A 26231-nucleotide genomic window follows, 5' to 3' on the forward strand; every position below is an offset into this window, starting at 1 on the left:
CCTTGGTGGGGAAGGGAAGGCCTTGACATGCTTGACATTCCATGAGGGAGGGAGGGAGGAGGAAGTCGGTGGGGTTCAAGACTCGGCCCTCCTGCCCACTAGAGAAACACGGTCATCTATCACTCAATCCCAGGTTCTGGACACCAGCTGAGGAAAACGCCTGTGCTCAGTCCAAAGCCCGATGTGGACAAGCTCCCCCTGGGTGTCCCAGTGGGGCCTGCAGCGTGCTGAGGTCTGAGGAAAAAGCAATGGAGGACTTGCTCCCTGAGAGCCCAGAAGACAAGCCCATGGGGAAGGGAAGTCCAGAGCCCAGGCGAGCCCCTCGATGAACACAACAGAGGCCTGCTGTATCAGTCCACATTTATTGAAGTAGCTTATAGAACACAAGACTGGGAGAGCCACATGAATCTGAAATTCCATCTTGCCGGGCACCTGGGTGGCTCAGTCGGTTAAGCATCCGACTTCAGCTCAGGTCATGATCCCGTGGTTTGTGAGTTCAAGCCCTGTGTCGGGTTCTGTGGTGACAGCTCAGAGCCCGCAACCTGCTTTGGATTCTGTGTCTCCCTCAATCTCTGCCCCTCCCCCGCTCACACTCTGTCTCTCTCTCTCAAAACTAAAAAAAAAATTTTTTTAATTACCACCTTGCCGAGAACTGTCCCCCACCCCCCCAGACGATGAGGAAACTGAGGCTCAGAGAGGCGATGTCTCTTGGCCCCAAGCTGCTTGATCTCCTCGACCTGTGGCAAGATTCCTCGACCTGTTGCTGGCGTCTTTCACTTTTCTTCCCTTTTTTGTTTTTTGTTTTTTCCCCAAATCAACCACTATTCCAACTCAGCCTTTGGACCTTCATCGGTGTCTCGGTGTGCCCTGGTCCCTAAGAGCAGCAGCAACTTGCCAAACGTTTCCCCCACCCCACTGCCATCGTCCCCACCGCCAGCACTGCGGCCAGCATCCTTGTCGCGGCCACCAACCGTCACGAGGAAGTCGCCGTCTACCTAAGGTGAGCCTGCTGGAAGATGAAGGTGGGTCGAGACAGGAAAGGTAGGGCTGGAGTCCCCTCAGCAAGGGGGGAGTCCGTCCTCGCTGGCATGTCCCTCAAACCATGGGGAGGGTCAACAGAGAGGCACTTCTCCATACGCCAACAATTCTAACTGTAGTATTCCTGGCCTTCCCACGGCTTGTTCCCCCACATCTCTCTTGAGCCATGTCCTCCGTGTCCTCTTTGGTCCATCCCCCTCACTCTCTAGCCCCCTCCCTCCTTCTTCCAGCTTCCACCTGCCTTCCTTCTCTTTGACGCCCCTGTCATTGGCATTAATCCCTCCCCCCCTCCCCCGCCGTGTGCAGCTACAGAAATGCCAAGCTCCTTTACACCACATTCCAAAATTTTTTTAATTTTTTTTAAGTTTATTTATTTATTTTGAGAGAGAGAGAGAGAGAGTGAGCAGGGCAGGGGCAGAGAGAGGGAGAGAGAGAGAGAATCCCAAGCAGCCTCCGCTGTCATTGAGGAGCCCCAACGCACTGTCAGGGATCGAACCCGCGGACTGTGAGATGGTGACCTGGGCTGAAACCAAGAGTCAGATGCGTAACTGACTGAGCCACCCAAGCGCCCCTCAAAAACTTTATTTGGCCCCCTCTTCCCCTCTCATGAGGTACCTCCATGCCTTTGTCCCGCACATGACCCTGCTCCCTGCCCTGCTCGGAGGTCACGGGGCCGGGCCCTACTTTAGACTTTCATACATCCGGTTGAGCTCCTTCAACTTGCTCTCTAGCAACTGGGCCTGCTGTCTCAGCCTTTCAGCCGACTCTGCCTTTGCCCCCTGATGCAGGTGTTTTGATTCTTCCACAAGGTTGGCCACATCCACCAGAAGGGAGGTGCTCACGGTGGCCACATCCATGATCCGGGCTCCTCTGATCATTGCCAGAACAGTGCCTCCAAAAACTTTCTTCACTCGCTTGTCACTTCGAACTGAGACTCTCCCAGCTGTCATGAACCTCTTGGCACAGGCTGCTAGGTGAGGACCGGCTTTGGCCAGCCTGATGGCACGAACATTCTTTCCAATGTTTCGCAGGACTCGCACGAAGCTGTTTGTTACGGAAAACATTCGGGGTGTGTTCTGACACCGAGCCTTTGCAATGGTCTCCCCTCTGTTATCGCCAGCTGATGCCAGGCGACGGGCTTTGGCTTCCGCGGACAACGTGCTCGAGTGCTCCACAATGCCGCTGGACACAGTGGTCACAGCAGATGCTGTTCCCAGCGCCACCCCCGTTGCAAAGAGTGACAGACTGATCCCTGATGTCACAGGTGCCAGACCCAGGCCCAGGATGGTCAGGACCCCAGACACCACGCTGGTGGATCTGGCCACGATGTTGGAGATGGTGCAGCCCCTGTGTACCTTGTCAACCTTGTCCGCCAGCTTGTGGAGCTTTTGTATTTGCCCCTTAAGCTCCCGTTTCAACCGGGGATACTCGTTCAAAAACCTCTCCTCCAGGTGGTCTCTTTGGATCCTCTCTCTGCCCTCCATGCACAGGTCTGCCTCCAGCTCACACAGACCTGCGTATAGCACATCTGCCTCCTCCCTGGAAAGGTGAAGGTCAAGCGATTAGGAAAAGCTTAGCTGTCAAGTGGGCTTGATTCGATCTTTCCCGCATCGACCGCAGAACGTGCACTACAAATCAAATGGACAAGAGTTTGACAGATGCGAAGAATGTTTCTTGCCATGTGACACACGTTCTGTACCTTGCTCGTGCTCCGTAACACATACTCAGCCAGGGAATGAATACGTGCTCCTCTTCAGATGCTCTAAGTGGGAGGCGTGTTTTTAAGGGTATTTATTTATTTACTTTGAGGGGTGGGTGGGGGGAAGGAGGAGCAGAGAGAGAGGGAAAGAAAGAATCCCAAGGAGGGTCTGGGCCGTTGAGATCACGACCTGAGCCCAAATCAAGAGTCAGACGCTCAACCGACGGAGCCGCCCGGGCGCCCCAACTGGTAGGTATTCAGGAAAGATGGCTTCTCGCTCAAGGGCAGGTCAACACTCTCAGCGCCACAGTGTTTGTAGATGAACAAAGGGAAGTGGCATTGGAGCAGAAAAACCTTCGTTCAGAGAAGCTTAGTGTGTACGGAAGGATGAACCTTACCCACAGAGAGGTCTGCCCTCTGCCCTTGGCTACTGGGAAGTGACCTCTAGGCCCCTGCCTGGAATGGTAAGGGTCCTAGAAGGATAGGACTGTCTTCCTTTGCCTGGGCCTTTGGCCTGACATCGCGACGTACGATGGGGGCTTTGGGTCATGTGCTATGGGTTCTGACCTACGGAGGCACTAGAAACTAAAGGCATGGGTGTGACCTCAAGGAGGGGCTGGAGATGACAGACAGGTCAGCCATGCAGCGAATGTCATTGGGCCCCCATAAAACTCTAAAAGACTCTCTCCTTGATCTTCTAGGCCCTCTTTTTGACTAGGTGCAGTGCCTGTGTAGCCTGTCGACCTTGGCCTTCTATGTCCTGTCCGTGACAGCCTATAGTGCCCGGGCTTCGCAAGAACCCTGTTAGGTCAGTTTAATGAGAATCTTCCCACTCTTGATAACGGATCACCTTTGATATCTGATCGAATCCCACCTTTGATGTGGAAGCTCTTTTTTCTTTTAAGTTTATTTATTTACTTTGAGTGTGAGAGAGAGCACAAGCAGAGGAGGGCAAGAGACAGAGGAAGAGAGAGAGAGAATCTCAAGCGGGCGCCTCGCTGTCAGTGCAGAGCCCAGCACGGGGCTCGATCTCGCGAACCGCGAGATCGTGACCTGAGCTGAAATCAAGAGTCGGACGCTTTCCCGACTGAGCCACCCGGGCGTCCCTGATGTGGAAGCTCTTGACCTGCCTTCAGCAAGAACCCTGCTGGGTCAGTTTAGCAAGTGTCGTCCACCTTCTTCTCTTAGTGATTTCTCATCCGCCACCCCCGCCCCACTCCTCGGCTATAAATCCCCAGCTCTGTATCCGGAGCAGAGCCTGATCTCCCTTCTATGGCCACAGCCCTGAATTAAGTCGTCTTTTTAATCAACGTCAAAGTGTTTTGTCTCACAGTGTGAGCTTCCCTGGTGGGCCATGCTCCATTTGCACTGTCACAGATTGAACTCAGGACGGTCACGCGTCCGGAGGAGGACAACGGAAGCTTCGCATCTGAAACCCTCCCAGACCCTTCCCCATGCGTCTCTCCCCGTGGCCATCTGCATCCTTGCCTGGAAGACAGCGTGACTGAGTGTGACAGCTCTCAGTGCGCTCTGTGAACACTTTCAGGGAATCATCCAACCTCACGGCGGTTTGAGGACCACGGCCCAGTGACTGCCCCAACTGACTGAGAAGCAGGACGTCCGTTACCCTGGTTCCCCCCCAGACTCTTCCAGTTCACGTCGTTGACTCCCGACCCACCACCCAGCACCCCCAACCTCTCAGGTGTCATCAGCCTCACACCTTAGCTGGTGACAGCTTCGTCGGCATGCACACCAACGCTATGTGCAACTTTTATGAAATTGCTTAAAGATACGAGAGACTTGGAGAGCCATCTGTGTGAAACCCTAAGCCTGAAAAGACCGCATTTGGACAAGCTGGTGGAAGAAGTACTTTCCCCTCTGGTGGGGACTTGTGCGTCTCCCCAGAATTGAGTACAGAATTAGCAGCTGCCCCCTGTGATGCCACTAGTTGTCACAGAGTCACATTGGCTCCCACTGGTCTGGGGCTGCTCTACGTAGAAGAGGATAGGGGCACCTGGGTGGCTGAGTCGGGCAGGCATCCGACTTCGGCTCAGGTCATGATCTCGCGGTTCGTGAGTTCGAGCCCCACGTCGGGCTCTGTGCCGACAGCTTGGAGCCTGGAGCTTGCTTCGGATTCTGTGTCCCCCTCTCTCTCTGCCCCTCCCCTGCTCATGCTGTCACTCTGTCTCTCAAAAGTAAACATTAAAAAAAATTTGTAAGAAGAGGAGAGGCTTCCAAATGGTGGTCAAGACCCCCCCAGCTCCCAGGCAAAGTATGGAGGAGACAACACCCCTCCCCGCCATGGCCCTGCATGCCTAGTGGTGAGGAGATTAAAGAAGGAAGGGAACAAATGTCCCCTCTCCCTCTCCCAGGACCTCGAGTTTTGTGCCGAGAGCTTCACTCAGTCCTAGCCTTGCTGCCCAAGTTTACCTAGTCCTCCAACCTAGACATCCTCTTGTCCATCCCGGCCTTTGGACAAGACGATTGCCCTTGGGCCCCCACCTTTGACCTTGCAGTTCATGCTAAGGCCTTCGCCATAATCTTATCAGGTTGAGTTACTGTTTACATTGAACAAATGACTAATAGACTACACACCCAGAAACACAGGGCTGGACAGAGATAGAGTCTGGATCCAACACAGCTTGGTCCAACTCCACTCCAGTCTTTCCACCTCGTGGGCCAGCAGGATCCTGCAGTATTCATACAACTCCTTAGATGGGGAGGGAAGGCTTTAGTCCAAATGCCCAGGGGCACAGACTGCTACGTCAGCGTTCTTCGGACTGGTCCCTCATCTCCAGGAAGAAGACCCTTGGCCCCTGTCTCTTCGTGGCAATCTTCTAAAAAGTTAACATTGAGGCCCTTGGGTGGCTCGGTCGGTTGAGTGTCCAACTCTTGATTTCGGCTCAGGTCATGATTTCATGGTTCATGAGTTCGAGCCCTGAGTCGGGCTCTGGGCTGACAATGTGGAGCCTGCTTGGGATTCTCCCTCTCTCTCTCCCTCTCTCTCCCTCTTTTTCTCTGCCCCTTCCCCAGTTGTGCTGTCTCTGTCTCTCTCTCAAAATAAACAAGCTTAAAAAAAATAAAAAGTTAACATTGATTGAGCACCTACTATGTGTCGGTGACGATGCCAAGCCCTTTACGTACATTATCTTGGTTTCTCCCCGATAAAATTGAAAAGATGAAGAAACCAAGGCAGAGATAGGTCTGCTTTAGGTTCAGGCCCAAGGTCACCTAACTTGCCCTCTGCAGGTCTCATCTCTTCTCAACCCGAGGCCATTCCCTGCCAGCGAATGCCATGGGAGACATATTCCTCACGGATTGTTGAGAAGGAGCACACTCAACCCCAGCCCGAGGATACTGCCACGTGGAGATCTGGGGACCACCTTGGGGCATCCCCGGGGGGTTACCTGGACAAGTTGGCCTCAGCCATGAAGCTCTCCCAGGCTTCATGGTCAGTCAGCAGGAGATGTAGGTCATCCCAGCTCACGGAGTCCTGGAAATACTCAATGATATCCTCCATATCGCTCTCTGGATGGGGAAAAAAAAGAAAAAAGTGAAGAGTTGTTTTGTTTTTTCTTCTTCCTGCTTCGCTAAGGGAGAGAGGAAACCGGGGCTTAGCTGGAGGGAACCCACAACACTAAATCTGTGTATTCACTGCGAGCCCCGGCCTAGGCAGGGGTATTGAGGTGAATACCCTCAGGCCTCGCCTCAGCTTTCACATCTGATATGTCAGGGGCTTATTCCTGAGACACGGGCAGGTGGCAGCCGGGGGTGCTGGGGGAGAGGAGGTTTCCACCTGGAGCTGACAGGGTCCGTGTAGAGGGGACAGCAACGAGACTCAGGGCCAGCATACCGTGTGGCAGGTCCCGGCCCAGACCACATACACACATTATATTTGATCGTTACAACAACAGAAGGGAATATTCTCATTTTACAGGTGAGGTTAGGCAAGGGTCACACAGGTGGGAGGTGGCCAAGGCCACCCTGGGGTCCAGTTCAGTGGCCCACCGTCCCTCGCGGACCAGCAGTCAGGCCGGCCGCAGGGCGAGAGCTGGAGGGAATGGCTTGGTGAAGCCCCACAGTCGTCCCCAGCCGGGCTGGACAGGTCAAGAGGGCAGGAGAAGCCTCCAAGGTGACTAGTTCAGGACTCCTTCCTTCTCTCCTTCCCCCCTGCTGTCCCCCACCTCCTGTGGGCTGTCCCGGCCTCACTTCTGGGTCATTGGATGGGCGGCAGGGGGAGGGAGGAAGTGAGCACCTTTGCCATGACTCTGAGAAGAGGACAGGAGGGAGGGGCCCCTATGGACTCCCGGACCAAGGGTGGGGGCTCCCCCTTGGTCCCTCTTGAAGGGCCCAGGACACTCATCAGTCCCCTTCAAGGGACTGATTCCGCTGTGGGTTAACTCAGCTGGAGGCACTCCCCCAATTCCGGGAATCATCTGGAAGGTGACTACCTGGGCAGAGCCCACGGGCTTCTTGGGTATGGTGCCAGCAGTGGGATCTCAGACTTTTCCCCCCAGCTTGCGTCTGCGTCCCGGTCGGAAGGAGGGGTCGCTTCACCCTTGAGAAAGAGAGAACAAATTGTGTGGTCAAGTGTGAGCCAGCGGTGACCACAGGGAGCAGCAAGGGGCCAGGTCCCCGGTGGTTCCCTCTGGGAAGGTCACAAATGCCAAAATGGACTTAACCTGATATGTCTGTCTGTCTCCTGGCCTCTACTGGCTGCTATTTAAGGAAGGTTACTCACCTCACTCCAGCTTGTTCCCAAGCCAGGTCACAGTCCTGCTGTCCTGTTGGGGCACAAGGAGAAGACAATCAGAAAGGGAGACTGCCATCTGAGAAGCTATAGAGGCAATAAAACCAAACACAGAAGAAAAGATGGGATGGAATGTTCTAGAAGTTACTCGAGGTCAGGCACATCTGTGTTTATTAACTGACGATAGCTAATGTGGATCAAGTATCTAGGAGGGGCAGGGCTCCTTATGGTTCCCTCACTGATTAGTCACACACACTCCATGAGGTGGGTGCTCTTGGGGTTGCCATCTTATTTGAAGGTTTGGGGCTCCTGGGTGGCTCAGTCGGTTGAGCGTCCGACTTCGGCTCAGGTCATGATCTCGCGGTCTGTGGGTTCAAGCCCCGCATCGGGCTCTGTGCTGACGGCTCTGAGCCTGGAGCCTTGCTTCAGATTCTGTGTCTCCCTCTCTCTCTGCCCCTCCCCCGCTCACATGCATGTGCTCTCTCTTTATCTCTCTCTCTTTCAAAAATAAATAAAACGTTAAAAAAAAAAAGTGGGATGATAACATGAGTTAAACTAGAATAGAGTGAACTCTAACCTTCAACAGATATATTTCCTAGCAATATGTCACCCACTCACATAGGCACCCATGGGTGTTTCTTACTCAAAGGTAGTAAGACTCCTTGGGGGAAAACTGAATTCCTGGATTCCACGGGTCTGCAATGTCCACACTCCAGGGGGCAAGGATGCTTTCAGGGAGGTTCAGAGCCGTGCTCAACAGGGCACCCATGGGGAAGTCCCAACAAATTACATCTAATAATAATAATAATAATAATAGATAATGATCATTATGATCATGTTTAATTGGGCCAGGCTGAGTCAGTGAAAAGCCATGAGTTCCTAATAATATTCAAATGAGGGCAAATGAGACAAAATATACAAAAAAAAGGTAGCTATAAAGGTGAAAAAAGGTAGTTATAATTAATCTTAATAAGAAAGGGAGTCTTAATATATATGGGCATTTTGGGAGCCCCTGGGTGGCTCAGTCAGCTGGTTGAGCAGCTGACTTTGGCTCAGGAAGGAAAGGCCAGGAGGCACCTGCATGGCTCAGTCAGTTAAGCATCTGACTCTTGATCTCGGCTCAGGTCATGATCATGGTTCATGAGTTCGAGCCCCGCGTCAGGCTCTGCACTGACAGTGTGGAGCCCACTTAGGATTCTCTCTCTTGATCCCTCCTCTCTGCCCCTCTGCCATTAGAGCTTTCTCTCTCAAAATAAATAAACTTAAAAAATGCATATATACCTATGAGCATTTTCCCCCTTCTATTTATTATATGATTGTGATAAGGGACTGAGAAAGAAAACCACAAGAGGCCCTGACATTGGCTGGTTAGCCTGGCACTCCCTCCAGGTAATATTCCCTCCCTTGGCTAAAAAGAATGACTGTTACTTCTTTAGCAAGTTGTGTCTTTGTTCTGTTCTCTCCCTTTTTTTTTTTTTATGCATTTTTGTTTCAGCATAGAGTCCAACATGGGACTGGGTCTCATAAACCATGAGATTCATCATGGCCTGAGCTGAAATCAAGAGTCAGATGCTTAACTAAAAGGCAACCGATGGAATGGGAGAAGATATTTGCAAACGACATATCAGATAAAGGGTGAGTATCCAAAATCTGTAAAGAACTTATCAAACTCAACACGCAAAAAAACAAATAATCCAGTGAAGAAATGGGCAAAAGACATTAATAGACACTTCTCCAAAGAAGACATCCTGATGGCCAACCGACACAGGAAAAAATGCTCAACGTCACTCCTCATCAGGGAAATACAAATCACAACCACAATGAGATACCACCTCACACCTGTCAGAATGGCTAAAAGTCAACAACTCAGGCAACAACAGATGTTGGCGAGGATGCAAAGAGGATCTCTTTTGCCCTGTTGGTAGGAGTGCAAGTTGGTGCAGCCACTCTGGAAAACAGTATGGAGGTTCATCAAAAAACTAAAAATAGAACTACCCTACGACCCAGCAATCGCACTACTAGGCATTTATCCACGGGATACAGGTGTGCTGTTCCGAAGGGACACATGCACCCCCATGTTTATAGCAGCACTATCGACAATAGCCAAAGTCTGGAAAGAGCCCAAATGTCCATCGATGGATGAATGGATAAAGAAGATGTGGCATATATAGACAATGGGGTATTACTTGGCAATCTGAAAGAATGAAATCTTGCCATTTGCAACTACGTGGATGGAACTGGGGGGTATTATGCTAAGCGAAATTAGTCAGAGAAAGACAAATATCATATGACTTCACTCATGAGGACTTCAAGACACAGAACAGATGAACATAAGGGAAGGGAAGCAAAAATAATATAAAAACAGGGAGGGGGACAAAACAGAAGAGACTCATAAATATGGAGAACAAACTGAGGGTTCCTGGAGGGGTTGTGGGAGGGGGGAGGGGCTCCATGAGGAAGGGGGCCCTAAGGAATCGACTCCTGAAATCATTGTTGCACTAGATGCTAACTAACTTGGTCGAAAAATAAAAAAAAAAAAAAAAAAAAAGAGACGCTTAAGCTTAATCGACTGAGCCAGGCATCGCCCTCTGTCCTCTCCTGGGCTAGATAAGATTACTGAGACACCCACTGATAGAAATGACCCCCCTTTCGGCAGCACAGCACCCCATCTAGAGCGGCCCTGTTTCCTTAAGAGCCTCCCTCAAAGCCCAGATCCTAGAATCAGTTCTAACGCCCTCTTCCTCAACCACAGGAGTGTGCCTGGCGGCTTCAGGCTGAAGGGCACGGAAGGTAAGGGTGTGGACCTACACGGTGGGTATCATGGGTTCTACCGAGGAGGAAAGAACGCACACAGGCAGCTGTCAGGGGATCAAGGCAGGCCCAGCAAGGGTGCGGCCGGCTCCCAGCAGGTATCTTCCTCCGTCCAAACCACTGCTGCCCTGGTCATTTGCTGACACTGATCCATTTCTAGCTACTGATCTTTGCTCTCAGCCTTGATGTTAACGACAAAGCAATGCTCGCGGCCTCTGCTGCTTTCCAGCCCGCCAGTTCCCATGCACCTCCATCTCCTCCCAGGCCACCTGCCTCCCCCTCCACCCTGCTGCCTCTCATGTTGGGGCCTGGACACCAGGTATGTGTTTTCTGGGTGCCTCTGCAGCGACGGGCGACTGTCCGGCCCGGCCTTGGCCAAAACAAGACACAAGGGGAAGTCGGCTTAAGGGGGGCCTGGGGCCTTCCTGCTGCAAGGGACAGGCGGGAGAGGAGATCTAGCTGGCCACCTTCTCCTCCTTCTGCTTTGAATGCTGCATGACCCTGGGAACCCAGGCCGCCAAGTGACATCATGAAGCATGAGCACCAGAGACCAGGAGGACTGCGTGGGTAGACAGAACCAGACCCTGGATGACACCAAACGTTTGCAGATGTGTCTGCACCCTCGGGCTCATCCTTCCCATCCTGTGCTCTTCTTGGCCTGGCCCTGACCCTTGTCTGGGGTGTCTGCTGGGTTTTGATCCTGGACGTTGCTCCCTCCTGCTTGGTTCGTACGTGGCGGGGGGGGGGGGGGTCCTCACTAGCCTGCTGACTGGTCAGTTCCCGGCCAGGTTGTTGGGAGGAGGAGAAGAGAGGGGCCTGTCCCGTGCGACGACGTGGCCCAGACTGGGAGCCCTCCCATCCTCACCAGCTCTAAGCTCTCCAGATGCGGTAGGGCAGAGGTTCTCACCAAAGCATCTCCCTGCAAGTGGCTGCAGGATATCCTCCTCGGGTAGGGAAAGGGGAGGTGAAGACAGCACCAGGTTCAAACTCCCTAGCCTGGCACCCCATCCCCCTGTCGCTGCTCCTCCTGTCTTCCTCGTTGCCTTGGTCCAGGCACCCTCACGGACCCCGAGCTTCCTTGCTTCTTTTTTTTTTTTTTTTCCTTTCTCTTTTAAAATTTTTATTTTACGTAGACTCCACGTCCAACGTGGACCTTGAACTCACAACCCCGAGATCAAGAGTCGTTTGCTCTACTGCCCAAGCAGGTCCAATGTTCTGCCCCTTGCTGCTGATTAACCTCAGCCTCCACACCTGTGCTCAGGCTGCTCCCTCCCCCTGGAAAGCCCTTCCCCACCCTCCTTAACTTGTAAACGTTGATCTGTGCTTAGATGCCCAGCTCAAAGGCTCCCTCCTCTGCCTGCTTCTCCCCTGCCCCCGCCCCGTTACTCTCTAGGCTCTCCTTGCCCGTGCTCTGTCCTCTCCGTGGTTCTCTGTATTTTCTCCAGCCTTCTGTTTCCTCCACTCTGAGCATGCAGAGGCCCTGTCTGTTCCCTGCCGCGTTTCCTATTCTGCCCCAGGGGCTCCAGGGCACAGCCAGGCTAAGATCTGGGGTGTAGGAGCCACGGCACACCCCAGTTTCATTCACCGCTGAGTAATTTTCCTTGTTTTTCTTGTCTATCTTGAGGAGAAGCTCTTTCTGGCCGAGAACAAATAAGACTGTGCCTCAGGTTTGATACAAATTACCCTATTGATTTAGTGCGCTTTTGACAGGCCTTTCAGATTTCTGAGAGTTTCCATTCACTTCTTCGTGTCTCCGTACTCCAGCCATAATATTTTTATATGAGGAGACAGAGGAAGAGGAAACCGCAGAAAAACATGGGTGTCCCGATGCCTGAGACCCAGAAGCGCCTTCCAAAGCCTCCCCTCCCCCCAGGGTGGCCAGGCCAGGTGTGGATGTCGGGCCCAGCTCCCTCCAGCCTTAGCCCAATTTTGTTCACTAACTGCTGCCCATTGGGGGGGAAGGGTGGAGGCCACTTCCTTACTGCTCCTTGGAAATCACATAAAAAAAGCCGTGTTCCTTTGGATTGCAGTGGCAGCCATTAAAGACGTTCTGAAGAAAGAGAAGGAGTGGGAGGAAGGGGGGGGAGGAGGAAGAGGAAGAGGGAGAGGAGGGGGAAGGGGGAGAGAAGTAACATCTGGGAGTAGGAGGAAGAGAAGGAAAAAACCAAAAAGCTTGTACAAACTCAATCAATCAACCCCAACAATGGGACGCCTGGCTGGCTCAGTGACAAGCGTGCGACTCTTGCTCTCGGGCTTGTGAGTGCAAGCCCCACGTTGGGCATAGAGATTACTTAAAAAAAATAACCTCTTTAAAAATCAATCGGTCAGTCCCAACAGAACCTATACGTAAGCTAGAAAGAAAAACTACAAATATCCCGGAAGAAATGTTAAACAAAACAATAATGATGTTGAGTTGGGGCTAACTTTTCTAATCAAGATGGAAATCCCAGACCATAAAGGGAAAGGTACAGCTATTTGACCTGCTAAAAATTAAAAATTGCAGGGGCGCTTGGGTGGCTCAGTTTGTTAAGCGTCCCACTCTTGGTTTCAGTTCAGTCATGATCTCACTGTTCATGGGATCGAGCCCCACATCGGGCTCTGCACTGACAAGGAACCTGCTTAGAATTCTCTCTTTCCCCCCCCCCTCCCTCTCTCTGCCCCCCCCCTGAGCGCCCCACGGTCTCTGACTTTCTCAAAGTAAAAAAAAAAAAAAAAAAAAAAAAAAAAAGGAAAATTGCACAGGACACCTTAGGAGACACGACTGATGGATGCTGAGAACAGACAAGAGCGGGCAGGCATGATACGCAAGAGATCCTCCAAATCAACATGAAAACACTGAAGTCAATTTTTTAAAAGATGTGAACAAACAGTCGCCAGGGGAAGGGACTCGCCCAGGGTCACACGGCTCCCGGTGGGCAGGGTGGAAGGGAACACCAGATGTTTGGGGAGAAATGAGATTTTAACGACCATATACTAGGTCTGACTCGGCCTGTGTGAACACACAGGGGTAAGTTCACGCCCCCACAGTCATCCCCAGGAGTCCCCAGCTTGGTGTTTTAAGAGTACAAAGGTGGGACCGTATCACAATGTGGCCCTTGTCACCCCGGCACCGCCTCCCTTCTTGCTGACAGGGGCACCCACGCCTGCCTCTTCTCTTACTGCCCCACAGCACGCGGAACAGAGGGCCCGGTGCGGGGCAGCGGGGGAAGCCCGGACGTCCTGCTCTGTCTCCCGGTCCAGGCACCCTGGGCCAGAAGCTCCCTTTCTGGCCCTCAGTTTCCCCGAAGAGCCTGGCACCGAGCAGGTGGCTCAGAGACACTGTGGGTGACACGACCTTGAGTCCTTGATCGTTTGCATCTCAGAAGAAATGCTTTGCCAGTCAGGTCACCGCAGGGAGAGGCTCCCACTCACCTGCCCTCCTTCACCTCCTCTGCTTCCTCCAAATTCCCCAAAGGGATGAGCACCCCTGCCCACTCCCCACACCTCCCCCCTCCCCGATATCCACCTCCCTCCTGGGGTCTGCTCAGGTCGCAGGCAGTCTGGAACCTGGGATGAGCAGTGCCCCCTGTTTCGGGGCACGGGGGTGGAGGGGGAGAAGTCAGACAAACCCGGCTTCAAATCCTGGCTATGCCGCTCTTTGGGGCACGACCTTGGGCTAGAAATCCGAGCTAGGATCCCTCTTCCTTCAAGAGCTGTTTGGAGGGTGAGTAGAGGGGCAGGGGTTCCCACCCTCCACACTTACCAAGGAATCATCTTCTGAGCTGAACACCATCCGGCTTTTCTTTAGCCGTGTGGACCCAGTCACCTGCGGTGTGTGTAATTAACACACAACTCCGGGCCCAAATATATATGGGACTGAAAGGGAAACTGAAAGTCTCCACTTCAGAGCCGAGTACCCAGGATGGACACACACAAGCACAGGGCCCGTCCCACCCCCTCAAGTAGGAACCTCAGATCTGACGTTCCAGGTCCTTCTGGCCCCAGCCCTTCCTGCCTTGGGCTTCTGGAAGGAAAACCTGCTGCTGAGGGACCGAGGAACCCTCAGCCAACGACCCCTCGCCCCCGCCCCCACGGGGGTCTGTTCCCAGGCCCCTCCTCTCCTCCCCACCCACCTCCCTTCTGGCATTATCCACCTTCCTATCGCCCGCACTTAGGACGACGCCAGACATACCCGGATGCTCGCTGCATATTTGCCGTTTTGCGGCTCCTTCAATGCCATCCCCGCGTGGCCTCTTGGGTTGGCAGATCCTTCGCCAGGATCACCTGCTTCTACCACCTGGAAAAATCAGGCCTATACTTCAAAGCCCGAATCTAGCATCACCTCCTCTGAGAAGCCCTCCAGCCTCCACGCAGGCAGAGTCCGCTGTCCCCTACCGTACTCCCGTGGCACCGGGGGGGAGGAGTCTAAACCCGCGGCACGCATGCCACCCCACCACGGTGTCCGTGTCTCCTCTTTGGATCTAATCAGGTCTCACCAGACCTGTCGCTGATGGCAGGGACAGCCCCAGTGCCCGAGGAGGCCGGTCCTTGGCGGCCGGTGCTGTTTGCAGGACAGGGCTGAGGCCAGGCTGCTGTTTTCTAACCTCTGCTTAGTTCTGCTTGACCAGAGACCTCTTTCTAAATGCAGGACTTGTCCAGGAAGGCGAGTGTCAAGAAATGGAAATGGAAAGCAGGAAGCTAGGCCTCCTCCCTTGTGTGGTTCCGGGGGGACGCATGGACACGGGGCTGGACGGTGGGCCCGGGACGGGTGTGAGTTTGTAGATGAGGAAACGCGGCTGAGGGGAGAGGGGGTGGCTTTCGTGCAGCAGCTCAGGGCAGGGCGGGGGGAGGGAGCCAAGCTCAAAGGCACTTTGTCACTTCGACCCTTGACACTTGCTTCGAGTTATGTTTTGTCCACCTCTGCTTGTTTCGTGATCTTTTGGTCATTTTTTCTGTAATTCCCCTTCCTCCTGATTCTTCCGCTTGACGGCCAGATAAAAACCACTGTGAGGTACAGAATTCAATGAACTATCCATACACCCGCGACCTGATTATCTACTGGGGACGCAGAATGGATTCCAGACACGGATGGACTCCACCAACCAGGCTGGGGTTGCAGACACGTCAAGTGAGGATTAGGCATCTTGTGACTCCAGGGACATGCGCTGAGCCCCCCCCCCCACTTGGGGACCCTAGAGATCTAGCGACTATAAAATAGGGCTCAACTTGACCCCCAAGATCACAAGAAGAGTCACGCAGGATGACTCCAGTTCCAGAGTGGGGGCGACGAAGGGGGGGGGGTTGGGGCAAAATCGTTGGTCAGCAAGCAATTTCAGCCCACTGTGAAGACAATCCCAACTCAGTGGGAAAGGGACCCTGACATTGCTGAGGGAGGTGTCCCCCAGCATCATCTGGTGGAGGCTGGGGGAGTCAGCAGGCGGGCACACAGCTAGCACCCCCACGCAGTCTCTCCATCCCGTGGGGAGGCGGGCTCGGTTCAGCCATGCTGGACGTTATGACTTGTATGTTTCAGTGTACCTGCTGCCGAAGCGAGCACTTGACTCGTATGTTTCAGAGCAGGGACCCCACTTCCTGGTTCTCCCTTTCTCTAGGGACAGTGGCAGGGGGGTGGGGAGTGGGGAGCTGTAAACTGGGCATGTGACAATGGGGACATCTGGAGTCATAGGGTGGCTGGCAGAGACAGACATCTTAGGATTTCAGAGCATAGTGAATGCATCCATGCTGATGGCACCCGGTCACTCGGGGGACGTGGAAGGGGGGCCACGGGTCTGGGTCACACATTGCAAGGCCGTTAGGACCACGCAGTGGACAAATGCTATTTGCCTTTGCTCACATCGGTGGTAAAATCGGGTGCCAAGTAGCAACTGTCAAGTTCAGGAAGGCTTACAACAAAGTATGAAGATGACAATTCAGGGTGCCTGGGTGGCTCAGTCCATTAAGCGGCTGACTTCGGCTCAGGTCGTGATCTCGTGGTTCGTGGGTTCGAGCCCCGCGTCGGGCCCTGTGCTGACAGCTCGGAGCCTGGAGGCTGCTTCCGATGCTGTGTCTCCCTCTCTGTCTGCCCCTCTTCCGCTTGCTCTCTCTGTCTCTCTCTCTCTCTCTCTCAGAAATAAACGCTAAAAGAATTTTTTTTTTTTAATTATAGACGACAAACTCAAAAGCATTGTCTTAATAATTGTATGTTGAAGCCAAGGCAGGTAGATGTGTGGTTAATGTTAATGTGTGTATGAGGTTTAAGAGAATTGGACGCATTCTCAGAGTGAATAAAGCAGCTTTTGGATTCCAGTTGAAAACAGGTAATTGCGTAATCAATGTAGATGAATGATTTCAAGTCGGAAAGTTCTCAGGGTGTTGCAAATAAACTTCAGCCCAGAGGAAGCAGCTTCAAGTTCAGCAGGTCCCCAAACAGGATGAGTAAGCCATGGTGGGTGTGGGGATGGGCTGTGAGAGCCACATCACCAGACATTTCCCAGGTGTGTGTGTGTGTGTGTGTGTGTGTGTGTGTGTGTGTTGGGGGGGGGGGGCGAGAACCAACCTCTACCCCCAGCAGTCAGGAGACGGAAAAGAAAAACTTCTTGAAGACGTCTTTGCAAAAAGGTGACTTTATTAAAGCATGGGGGCAGGACCCTTGGGCAGAAAGAGCTGCACCGGGGTTGTGAAGGGTAACTCATTATATACCCTCAGGTTGGGAGGGGGACAGGGATAGAGTATGTTTCTAAGGAATTTTGGAAGCCAGGTTTCCAGGACCTTGAGGGGCTAGCTGTTGCTAGGGAAACACCATTTATCACCATTTAATAAAACCTCAGTCATGAGACCCCCCTCAGATGCATATGGGGGGGCATAAGCTTGGAGCGTGATTGCCAGCATATATCCTGGGGCAGTTGACATAAAGAAGTAGACTTACAGGACCCTTGAGGCTGGGACAATGTTAAGCCAAGGTTCTCTTTTGCCCCCAGCAAAGTGTCATCATCAAGGGAGCTGAGCTCCTAGAGGGAGGTCACTCTGCTGGTTTCCAGGACTTGGCAAGGGGCTGTAGGCAGTAGGGAAGTTAATTTTTCACTTGCCTTAGTTTCCCACATGGCAAGCACTTAAACCCCTTTCCTTTGTTCTTGGGTAGCCAGGAGTGTCCGAGGAATATCACACAGATCCCATCTGGGGGCGGGGGTGGGTGCTGGCTTGTACTCAGCCTGCCTTATGCTTCCTCCCTGCTGTGGAAAACAGTATGGCGGTTCCTCAAAAATTTACATATAGGTGACCATCTGGCAAAAAAAATTACCACACGACCCCGCACTTCTGCTTGGGGGTATACACACAAAATAACAGAAAGAGAAGTCTCCAAGAGCTATTTGTATTCCCGTGTTCAGAGCAGCATTACAATATCCAAATAGCGGAATATCCAAGGATGGACGGGTGAGAAAAACACGGTCCACCCACACGGTGGGATATTATTCAGCCTTAAAAAGCAAGGAAAGCCGGACACCTGCTGCAACATGGATTGAACCTTGAGGGCATTATGCTCCGGGAATAGGCCAGTCACGAAAGAGAAAGATACTGCACGATTGCGCTTACATGCGGAACTTGGTCACATTCATAAAGACAAAAAGTAGACGGTGGGCGGGCGGCGGGTGGGGGCCAGGGGCTATGGAGGGGGTTGTGGGGAGCGGGCGTCTGAGGGGGCAATGTTTCGGTTCTACAGGATGAAAAGAGCTGTGTGGACCGATGGGTGTTTTGTGTCTGGTCTCGGCCTGATAACCAATGCTGTGGTCGGGACGGCCTTTTGGTTCTCATTAGGACTGCAAGGTGGCCCGCAGCAACGACCAGCAAGAAACTGAAAAAAAAATACGGGTTTATTACTTACCGGACCAGGAACTTGATCAGCACATTTGGGATCACGCAGCAAGTTCACGGGTAGAGAAAGCGCGTGTACAAGGGCCTGGGCTTCTGCTTTTACTGGGGCTGAGGGTGGGGGCCTAGGGTTTTGAGGGCTTGCTCTTTTCTTTTAATGTTTATTTCGAGAGCATGCGCCTGCATGCGTGGGGCGAGTGGGGAAGGAGAGCAGAGAGAGGGGGGCAGAGAGAGAGAATCCCAAGCAGGCTCCACGCTGTCAGCACAGAGCCAATGTGCGGCTCAGTCCCACGACCCTGAGATCATAACCTGAGCCGAAATCAAGAGTCGAACACTCAACCGACTGAGCCACCCAGGTGCCTGTGGGCTAACTCTTTATTGGTGAATAGAAAGCTTGGGAGAAACAAAACAAAACAAAACAAGCGACCTAAATGGTCAGTTATCGAATTCAACTAAGATTTCTTTCTTTTGAATATATATATTTTTTAATATTTACTCACTTCTTGAAATATAGAGACAGAGTGTGAGCAGGGCAGGGGCAGAGAGAGAGGGAGACACCCGAGGGGCCACCTAAGATTTCTAAGACAAAGAAGCCTCTGGTGAGGGAGACAGGTCCTTATCTAGCTGTGTTTATGCAGATAGAGACAGAGCATGAGCAGGGGAGGGGCAGAGAGAGGGGGAGACACAGAATCCGAAGCAGGCTCCAGGCTCCGAGCTGTCAGCACAGAGCCCGACGCGGGGCTCGAACTCACGAACTGCGAGATCATGACCTGAGCTGAAGTCGGACGCTTACTGACTGAGCCACCCAGATGCCCCAGGAATTAAAATTTTTAATTAATCAATTAAAAAAAAAAAAAAAAAAGGACAGGGGCACCTGGGTGGTTCAGTGGGTTGGGAATCTGATTCTTGGTTTTGGCTCAGGTGATGATCTCATGGTTTAGGAGTTCGAGCCCTGCATCGGGTTCTGTGTTGACAGTGCTGAGCCTGCTTGGGATATTCTCTCTCTCTCTCTCTCCTTCTCCCTTTGCCCCTCCCCTGCACGGGCACGCACGCGCTCTCTCTCTCTCTCAAAATAAATACATAAACTTAAAAAAAGCAAAACATATGGGGCTCCTGAGTGGCTCAGTCGGTTAAGCGTCCGACTTCAGCTCAGGTCACAATCTCACGGTTCATGAGTTCGAGCCCTGCGTTGGGCTCTGTGCTGACAGCTCAGAGCCTGGAGCCTGCTTGGGATTCTGTGTCTCCTTCTCTCTCTCTGCCCCTCCTGCACTTGTGCTCGATCTCTCTCTGTCTCTCAAAAATAAATAAATGTAAAAAAAATTTTTTTTCTAAAGCAAGAAATAAGAGTATAGTTACCGTGATGAGTCCTGAGAAATGCAGTGAATTGTCGAATCACATCAGACACCTGGAACGAATATAACACTGTATATTAACCAGACTTGACTACATGTAAAATGAAACAAAAAACAAACCAGCGAAAGGAATGAATCCTTAAAAGCCCCGCCTTCGTGGAAGAGAGTAATGCATGGGCACCTGATCCCTTTATAAGCTTGGCAAGGCATCTGCACCCAGGACGGTATTCGCTACAAGAGCCCTGCGATGAAAACCTTTCTTCTTGCCTCACAGAAAACTATGGTTCAGATGGGCGAGATGATTTGCTCAAGAAGTGGGGAGGCGGGCGGCCTCCCTGCTCTGGTTTCTTGTTTTCTTTTCTGGCTCCTGGGCTTTCCCGGGAGAAAAGGGGGGCGGGCCCTGCAGGGGGCGCTCTCTGCGGCTCCCTCTCCACGCAGCCTGTGGCACCAGCAGGAAGAAGAAAGATCAGCATTATCCGGACGAGGGAGGACACTCTCCAGGTAGGAATTTCATCCTCTGCTTTTAAGAAACGGGAGGAGGCTCCCTCCCTGCCCGGACACACCCGGCCAACGAGAAGCCGCCACACCCTTGAACTCTTCTTCTTCCCCGCTGAACTCGCATTCAGAGCAACCCTCCCCAGTGTCCTCCCGACGGGTAGGAAAAGGCGCCTTCCCTTTGTCTCTCCAGACTCGCGTGTGGCTCGCCATGGTCTGTCCCGAAGGGCGATTCCTCTGCTGTTCCCGAAGGAAGTCATTTCGCGGGTGACAGAGCTATTGGATTTTTAAGGCTGGCAGCCCAGAGGGAGAGAAATCCTTAAAACCCTCAAGTATTCCAGAAATGTACTTTCCGGCCCTAAACTCTCCCTGTTGGCTCGAGATAAGTCCACGAAACTTCACGTACCGATCTCAGAGCTCAGCTGGTGGGGGAGGGGGGGCAAGCCCGGCAGTCTGAGCCCCCGATGACGCACGGCGGCTGCCACTTGCTGAGTTTGCCTCCCCGATTTTCGCTGTGACTCAGTTTCCTCGCTTTGGGGAAGAGTACATACCTGACAGGGGTGCTGAGGGGACGACGAGAGGCAAAATAGGGATGGCGCTCAGCACACAGTAGGTGCTCAGTTAATAAGAACTGATATTTTCTTTATGTAATGTTTATTTTTGAGAGAGAGCGACAGAGCGCAGGTGGAGGAGGGGCAGAGAGAGAGGGAGGCACAGAACCCGAAGCAGGCTCCAGGCTCTGAGCCGTCAGCCCAGAGCCCGACGCGGGGCTCGAACCCATGAGCCGCGAGATCGTGACCTGAGCCGAAGTCGGACGCTTAACCGACTGAGCCACCCAGGCGCCCCTAGTCACAGACTTCAAAAGGAAAACAACCACAGACTCACAAGACAAAAAAGTACGGCCCCGTGTCCCTTACACCCAACTTTCCCCGATGGGGACAGCTCACGTAACCGCAGTCATTGCCAAGGCCAGCAAACGGACCCTAGCACCGCGAACTAGCTGGCAGACCTCGCTCAAATTTCACTCGTTCCCGCACACGCTCGTTTTAGACATAAAGATGGTCCTGCGACGTGTTACCACCGGTCCAGTTCAGGCGACCATCGCAACACTCGAGACCCTTCTGTTGCTGCTGGGGCGCTCCACAGGACCGACCCTCGAGGGTGACACCTTCTCAGGACGTCCCTAACTCCTGGTGACCGCCGATCTGCTGCCCACCTCCATAATTTGGGCCTTATGAGAATATTTCACAAGCGGATTCGTACAGCACGTAACCCTTCAAGGCTGGCTTTCAAACAATTCACTCAGAGTGATGCCCTGGAGCTCCATCCGGGTTGCTGCCTATATAAATAGCTCTTTCCTTTCTGTGGCTGAATAATCGGTCTCTAAAAGAGGGACAGGACCCCGGAGGCCCCTCCCAACCTCCTTCCGCTGTGCCGGGATCCCCCGCGGAACCCCCACGTGTGGAGGTCTCACCTCCAGGAGCCAGTGGCCCTTCCACATCGCTTTGCTCTTCTGCAGGGAGAGTCCTGGGCACGGCTCCCTCGCCTCTGCCCCTCTGGCTTTCTCTCTTTACTCCCTCCTTGTCCTTTTCCAAAGTGCACTCTGTGAACCTCCTTCCCCCTCTGCCTGGTGGGCGGGTCAGGCAACCCCAGGACTGCCCAGCCCTTGTGGGCAGAGGTGGGGACCCGGTCCAGCACTACCCCTACGCAAAGTGCAGCCAAGTCACGGATCTCAGAGGGGAGAACCGGTATTTGCCGAGTAGCTGCAGGGGGTTGAGGGGGGGGGTCCCCTCAAAAGATGTGTCCATGATCTAATCTCTGCAACCCCTAACCGTGACTTTACGTGGAAAGACCTTAGGTCTCTGCAAATCCTCTAAGTTAAAGATCTTGAGATCGTCGCAGGCTGTCCGGGTGGGCCCTAAATCCAATGGCTAGTGTCCTTACAAGAGACACGGAAGAGAGACGACAGGGAGCTGGGGGGAGGGCCCAGGCAGAGGCAGAGATTGGAGGGACGCCTGGAGCCAGAGAGGCAAGCTCTCCCCTGGAGCCCCCAGGAAAGGGCAGAGCTAAAAGGAGGAAAAGCACCCCCAGCCCTTGGGTGGCGCCCCCCCCCCCCCCAGCTCTGTCATATGGCAGGCCCACGAGTGTCCTCGCTGGAAGCTCACAGCCTTCCTTAGCAACCGAGGTGGCCAAACAGAGGTCCCGGGACGCTGGCGGGCGGGGCAGCCACTTGGGTCCACACGCTGACCAAGGGGGTGGGTGCCATGGCCCTTCTCTAAGGAAGGCCTTCTCCCCCTCCCTCCCTCTTGTTCTCACTGCCCTCCAGGTGCCCAGCAGGGGGCCGGGGTTGTGCTCAGCTTATGTTAAAAGAATGAATGAACCAATGAGCAGATGAGAGCTTCAGTGGTCCCCAGCAGTCCCGTGGAGTCTCCCGCGCTGACACACACAGGCCCAGTCACCGCCTCCCCGGGTCCTGCTTATACACAACTTGGGATGAACCCCTACAGGGCAGGTTTTGCTTCGTCTGATGACTCCAGAAGCTCCTGGAACTTAGCATCCCGGTCTGTGTCCCTGTCCCCAGTCAAGCACACAGTCGGTCCTCAATAACGGAAGCGGACTGAGGTTTCTAGGAGTCCCTCTTGGCGGACTGAGGTTTCTAGGAGACCCTGGCCACTGGCCCAACCTCCGCCATGCTGAGCTACTGGAAGCTTCTAGAAGATGCGCAAAGTAGGTGCCCGCCGCGGAAGCAAAGCACAGTCCCTTCCAGGCCACCCGCTCTGGCAAGACAGACACCGGCAGACACATGGCTCGTAGCACGTGGTACTCTTTATTGTGACGCTCAGTGGAAAACATCTGTAAACCAGCTAACTGTAGTGGTGACAGCCGTAACGCATGCTAAGGCACTTTTATTATATAAAAAAAGGGTGGGGCTGGGAGCTCCGTTCACTCCTTTGTGACAGCAACTGGGACCTGAATTCAGAGCTTTTTAGGCATATGTAGCTTTCGTGTATCTTCATGATTTGTTGAGTTTGTTTCCTTTAAAAAAAAAAAAAATGCCTTCTTTGCCATAAGTAAGTCTAAATGCAGCATATACAAAACAGGAACACAGGTGAATTAATTCAGCAGCCAGTGTAGACCAGCGCAGGACAAACTATTCTCTTCTAAACGTGGTTCCAAAGGAGAGGCAGTGATAAAGACTTGGAATTGTATCATTTATTATAAGAAGGGGAAAAAAAAAGAAAACTTTTTTTTTTTTTCCTTTCAAAAACATCTGTGCAGATGGCAGAGATTCAAACCGTACTCAGTCAATGCTGCAGATAATCTACCCTCGGGCCCCAGTCCTAGAGTAGGTATGAGATCACGGGAGGGCCACTGGCCCTTTGCAATGAATGCTCTGGCTGTCAGACTTGGGACAAGTCCCTTAACCATTAAATATATTTGGTCCCCAAGAATGTCGGGAGAAGCCACTGTGGGCCTTTCCAGCTTGGCCCCTGGGCCCGGTCTGCTTGGCCCCACAGCCTCGCTGTGGCAGGGGGCAGGCTGCCCTCGGCAAAGGAGGGAGGGGGGCCGTCATTGCACTTGAGACGCTGTAGAATCAGGAAGAGGACAGTGGCGCTGCCCAGAGGGGGTGGGGAGGAACGACCCTCCTTCCCCACCCCCCCACCCCCCCGCATTCTGTGCCCTGCACAGAGGTGGCATCCCTGGGCCTGCTCCTACCCGATCGCCCAGGGCCCACGGGAGTGGGGGGCCGACGGGGCGGAGGGTGTGAGGTCACCGTGTGTGATTGCCAACAGCAAAGAAGGAGGGGGAGCTGGTGGCGGAGGAGGGGGAAGGTGACAACTCTGCTGGGGTGTCGAGCTATCAAAACTTCTTAGTCTGGAGAAAAATAGATTCGTAGAAAACTCTTGCCCGTCCCCGGTGGCCTGCCCGCCTTGCCTCACCATCTTGTGCTTTTTGGCAAGAGAGGGCCAAAGATCCTGCTGGTTGCTCTGTTCCCAGGCCAGGGGCCCAAGACTCTGACTCTTTGGTATCAGATTCTGGGGGGCGGGAGGGGAGCAGGAGGCGGCTGCAGCAGAGGAAGCCAAACGCCCTCAAAAAGGCCTGGGGGGTGGGCAGGGGGTGGGGTGCAGGCCTGAGGTCCCCTGGCCTGGTGGGATGGGGTGGGGAGGTCACGATCACAGCAGTCCCAAGAAGGCGGAGGGGGTGCTGCGGGGGCTAGGAAGGGGAGGCGGAGTCGTCTGTCGGCCGGTCCGTCCGTCTCGGGCAGCAGGAGGAAAGGTTACTCGGCAGCTTTGGCCTCGGCCCCGTCGGCTTTGCCGTCCACCTCCTCGTCCGAGCAGTCACCAGCACCTTTCCGGGCCATCCGGCGGGGCACGACAAACGGCAGGTCTCCTCGCCTGGGGGCAGAGGCACAGGGTCAGCAGGGCCGGCCAGGGTGACTGAGTTCAGCTCACACATTTCAAAGCGCTTTAGAGGGACCCCAGGCCCCAACATCGCACAGGGAGAAGTAACACGGGGCCTTGGGAACACAGCCTCCCGCTCTAACCCGAGACACTGGTGAAGACAAACATCAGCAAGTTGGGACTGATCGAGAGGGAGAACGCCCAGAAGCAGAGTCACCTTCTGCAAAATGCCACCCTTCGCTCAAACTTTGAGCACACAGTGTAACCAAGAGATACAGAATAACTCCACACGGTACACAGATACCAACACCCTCTTCCCATCACGTGCAAGAAAATATTAAGTTCTGGCTAGAACATCTGCTCTCGTCGCTATTTCACATTTTTTAACATTTATTTCTTTTTGAGAGAGAGAAGCAGGCTCCAGGCAAAGTCAGACGCTCAACCACGTCTTATCTTCTTTAGGCATAAAAGCAACGAGAGGGGCTCCTGGATGGCTCAGTTGATTGAGCGTCTGACTTTGGCTGAGGTTATGGTCTCACAGTTCGTGGGTTCGAGCCCTGCGTTGGGCTCTATGCAGACAGCTGGGAGCCTGGAGCCTGCTTCCGATTCTGTGTCTCTTTCCCTCTCTGCCCTTTTCTTGTTTGCACTCTCCTTCTCTCTCTCAAAGATAAATAAACATTAAAAACTTTTCTTAAAAAAATTTTAAATTTAAAAATTAAAAGAAAAAGAGGTAAGAAGTGAGACCTGGGGGAAAGACCCATCTGATACTTCTTGAAGGGAAACGCTCCTCGAGAAACGCAAGGCAGCCATCCTTGTGGGCACGGGCCTTGTGACTGGGCACCGGGACTCACTCAGCAAATGTTTACAAGGCACATAGCACGTGCCGGGGACGTGCCCGGTCACTTCCAGCAACTTCTAATGCAAAAAACGCAACACGGAAACATCCTCGTCACGTTTAGAGCAGCCACGTGACCAGATTTTTCAGAGGAGATGGGAACGAATTACCCAGACTTCACGGTTTACTCAAAAGGCCGGGCAACGGCCCAGGGGGCAGAGCCGGCCCAGGGCCAGCGGGAGCACGGGGCGCCTTGCCCACTGACATCTAGTTGACGAACGGAACCAGTTTCTAGGAGCCGAATCTGGTGAAACGTGCTCTTCGGAGCGCACTGACTTTCGGGAGGAGAAGGAAGGGTGTCGAGGGGGCCGGGCTCACCTGAGCTTGTTCTTGAGGGAGCTGACCTCGCGGTTCATGGCGTCGGCCGTCTCGGTGGCGTCTTCCAGCTCGCGCTGCAGTTTCCGGCGGGAGGCGTTGGCCCGCTGGGCCTCCTCCTCCGCCTCCTCCAGCTGCCGCTTGAGCTGCTTCAGGCGGGTGGATGCCTTGTCAGCCTGCAGAGACGTGTGGCCGGCGGCCCCGGTTAGGGGCTCTGATGCGGGAGGCCGGGGGACCCCTCGCCAGCCACGACCCGGGCGGCCCCGCGCGCAAACACACCTGGTCCTTGAACTGCTCGGCGTTCCTCCGCTCGTCATCCACCTGCAGCAACACGTCCTTGAGCTTCTTCTCGGCCCGACGCACCTGCTTGCAGGCCGCCTGGCGCTCCCTGCGAGGCACAGACGCGGCGGCTCAGGGACCCTCCCTTCGAGGGTCCAGCCACACGCCACCAGTTGGACAACCTGTTCTGGGGCCTCGTGGGCATTTCCTCCCCAGGGAGGCCCTGAGGCCGAGGCGGGCCACCTCCACCGAACACCCCAGGTCCCCTAAGGGAGGCGCTGTGACCAGCCCCGTTTCACAGATGAGGAAACAGGCTCAGGGAGGGAGGTGACATAGTCCAAAAAGCAGA

At 53.7% G+C, this 26231-nt stretch overlaps 2 protein-coding genes and 1 long non-coding RNA gene across 3 annotated transcripts in view; 1 reads left to right on the plus strand and 2 right to left on the minus strand.

Annotated features, from left to right (window-relative positions):
- Window positions 1-1437: 1437 nt before the first annotated feature.
- LOC125919543 (apolipoprotein L2-like) lies at window positions 1438-14388 on the minus strand. Its single transcript, XM_049626261.1, has 5 exons — window positions 14041-14388; window positions 7479-7521; window positions 7189-7295; window positions 6145-6265; window positions 1438-2577 (listed from the first exon to the last, which is right to left on the minus strand). Exons 4-5 carry the CDS (start codon window positions 6255-6257, stop codon window positions 1719-1721), a joined length of 972 nt encoding a protein of 323 aa, XP_049482218.1. The 5' UTR covers window positions 6258-6265; window positions 7189-7295; window positions 7479-7521; window positions 14041-14388; the 3' UTR covers window positions 1438-1718.
- A 4660-nt stretch (window positions 14389-19048) lies between these two features.
- Window positions 19049-23261, plus strand: LOC125919546 (uncharacterized). The gene is made up of 2 exons (XR_007456826.1): window positions 19049-22612; window positions 22643-23261. It is a non-coding gene; the product is annotated as an uncharacterized LOC125919546 (long non-coding RNA).
- MYH9 (myosin heavy chain 9) overlaps window positions 23031-26231 on the minus strand; it is a 92518-nt gene continuing 89317 nt past the window's right edge. Inside the window, exons 39-41 of the mRNA XM_049626262.1 lie at window positions 25883-25991; window positions 25607-25779; window positions 23031-24387 (exon numbers count right to left, since the gene is read on the minus strand). Of these exons, the coding sequence (XP_049482219.1) occupies window positions 24270-24387; window positions 25607-25779; window positions 25883-25991 (400 nt within the window). The 3' untranslated portion in view covers window positions 23031-24269. The remainder of the gene's footprint in view (window positions 24388-25606; window positions 25780-25882; window positions 25992-26231) is intronic.

The sequence above is a fragment of the Panthera uncia genome, chromosome B4 (assembly GCF_023721935.1).
Source record: "Panthera uncia isolate 11264 chromosome B4, Puncia_PCG_1.0, whole genome shotgun sequence".
In the NCBI taxonomy this organism is placed as follows: domain Eukaryota; kingdom Metazoa; phylum Chordata; class Mammalia; order Carnivora; family Felidae; genus Panthera; species Panthera uncia.

Bases quoted from the DNA above. Each gene is read 5' to 3' on its own strand.
- LOC125919543 (XM_049626261.1), bottom strand. From the start codon at position 6,257: ATGGAGGATATCATTGAGTATTTCCAGGACTCCGTGAGCTGGGATGAC. The intron at 2,578-6,144 runs GTAACCCCCCGG...TCACCTTTCCAG, and splicing joins GCTGAGGCCAACTTGTCCAG to GGAGGAGGCAGATGTGCTAT.